This window comes from Propithecus coquereli, unplaced genomic scaffold (assembly GCF_000956105.1).
Source record: "Propithecus coquereli isolate 6110/MARCELLA unplaced genomic scaffold, Pcoq_1.0 Scaffold168, whole genome shotgun sequence".
In the NCBI taxonomy this organism is placed as follows: Eukaryota; Metazoa; Chordata; class Mammalia; order Primates; family Indriidae; genus Propithecus; species Propithecus coquereli.
The window spans coordinates 1,048,291-1,050,284 of NW_012141413.1; the positions used below are offsets into that span (position 1 = coordinate 1,048,291).

A 1,994-nucleotide genomic window follows, 5' to 3' on the forward strand; every position below is an offset into this window, starting at 1 on the left:
ACAGCCAGCCTTCTTTCATCTATACCGTGCCGTCCCCAGACTATTTTGAAGCAAATCCTAGATGTCAGATCTAAGTTTCATTCATAAATATTTCAGTTTTTTTCTATGAAAGATAATCAAGCCTTCATTTTTAAACCACAATAAAAAGATCTCGCATTGAATCAGTATATTGTATTGAATGAAGAATACAGCATTAACTTTAGACCAGAATAAGTGCCGAGTGAGAAAATGAGCCTAGGTTATATTGATAACTCTTGGTATTCACAGGCTGATTTTTTTCCTCTTCTTTTTAAAAATCAGGGTTACCTTATTTTGAGTTCCAGTAGCTGCTTTTATTAACCCATTAAGCAGATCCCACAAAACTTTCATTAATTGAAACCCAACCAAATTGAACTCATTTTTTTTTTTTTTTTTGGCTTTCTACTCTTTCCCTGTACCTCCACAAGAGGGCAGATAAGGAAGAAAGAAGTGAAGTTTAAATGAATCTGATTTGAGTTTCACTTTTGTTAATCTAAGGGAGTTGTGGAACATTTTTGAGGTGACTTTTCAGGAACAAGCCTTAACTTCTTTCCTTGAAACAACTCACAGTGAGACAAAATAATATTTGCTATTTTAAAGGGGGGTAAGCAGCAATCTTTTTAAAAAATGGTTTCCAAAGCATTATCACAGCTTTTAATTTTCTCTGTGATTAATAATTTCTGTTTAAAAATAATGATTTGGGATTTAATGAAAATATAGCATTTTAATTTCTATCTAATTTTCACAAACTATAGTTTTGGACAACTGTTGTCAAAATTTCTCATTTAGTTATATGAGTGTTGCCTAGTTGAGGTATTTTAGCTGTGCATTTGATTAGCAATGGAAGAGGCATAACTACTGTCTTTATCTCCAATTTTCTCATTTATTAAAAGCCTCAGTTACTATGGCAGTGTTACTAAATGAATTATATTCACAAATACCTAAAAATATATGTTAGTTACTTTATGTCAAAAACAGTATTCTGTTTGAAGCATGTTTGACATTGAATGCCTGCATGCCATGTAAATTGCTGTTTAGTCTGTGGGAATTTTGAATAAGCATCTATGAAGTTTTTTGTCAACGGATTATTTCTTTGTTGGACTTGGTATTTGGATACTGTGATCTGTGGTAGTTTTTGTTCTTTGATACAACGTATGTTTACTCTTCTTGAGTTTTTTCCCCCTGGTTTTTCCCAGTGAATATATTTCTTTTGGAAAAATGCTATTTTGTATTTGTGCTCTTAGCTGTTATAAGATATTGGGGGAAATGATGAGATAAACTTGCTGAAATTGATTCTTCTTTTTGTATATATTTTGGCACGTCTTTTGCAGTTAGTGTTTTTCCTTCTGTTGCCACCATTGAGATCTCTGATTGTCAGAGTTTCTGTGTCCCTGCAGGATGACACGTAAAGAAACTGTTTTCTTACGTTCCTATAGCATTCTTTTTTTTTTTTCAGCACTTAATGCCTTTTATTCCTCAGCTTCATGCATGAATTATGTAGCATATGTGAAGAGGCTTAAACTGTTACCATTACATTCTTTCTGGATGGCTCCTGTTATATTTAGGATATACTTATACTTTAGACAAAGTAAGAATGTTATTGTTGTCGACCTTGACACCAGATAACTGGGCAGACATTATATAGCTATGTTTGAATCCTCTCAAAATGTGCTATTGAAGCCAACGGAGTCCTGGCGGGAGACTCTTCTGGACAGCAGAGTTATGGAGCTTTTCTTCACAGTAAGTCTTAGTCCTCATCTCTAGTAGCAAGGGCCACAGAAAGGAGGAAATGCCTTTGTATCTTTTTTAAGTAAAACAGGAAAGGCTGCTTTTCTCCCCAAAGGCTTCTCTTAAATATATATTTGCTTGAACAGAAATTATATAAGAAGATTCTTGCTAATTTGTAAAAGCATTATTTAGTTATGAAAGGTTCAATATCTTAGAGCAGAAGTTCTCTAACTTCTTATCTGAGGACT

The 1,994-nt window shown here is 33.5% G+C and overlaps 1 protein-coding gene across 1 annotated transcript in view; it reads left to right on the forward strand.

The window, feature by feature from the left end:
* The window catches only part of XPO4 (exportin 4), a 181,055-nt gene that overhangs the window by 77,715 nt on the left and 101,346 nt on the right, over window positions 1-1,994 (forward strand). The window contains exon 7 of the mRNA XM_012641667.1: window positions 1,646-1,758. Within this exon, the coding sequence (XP_012497121.1) occupies window positions 1,646-1,758 (113 nt within the window). The remainder of the gene's footprint in view (window positions 1-1,645; window positions 1,759-1,994) is intronic.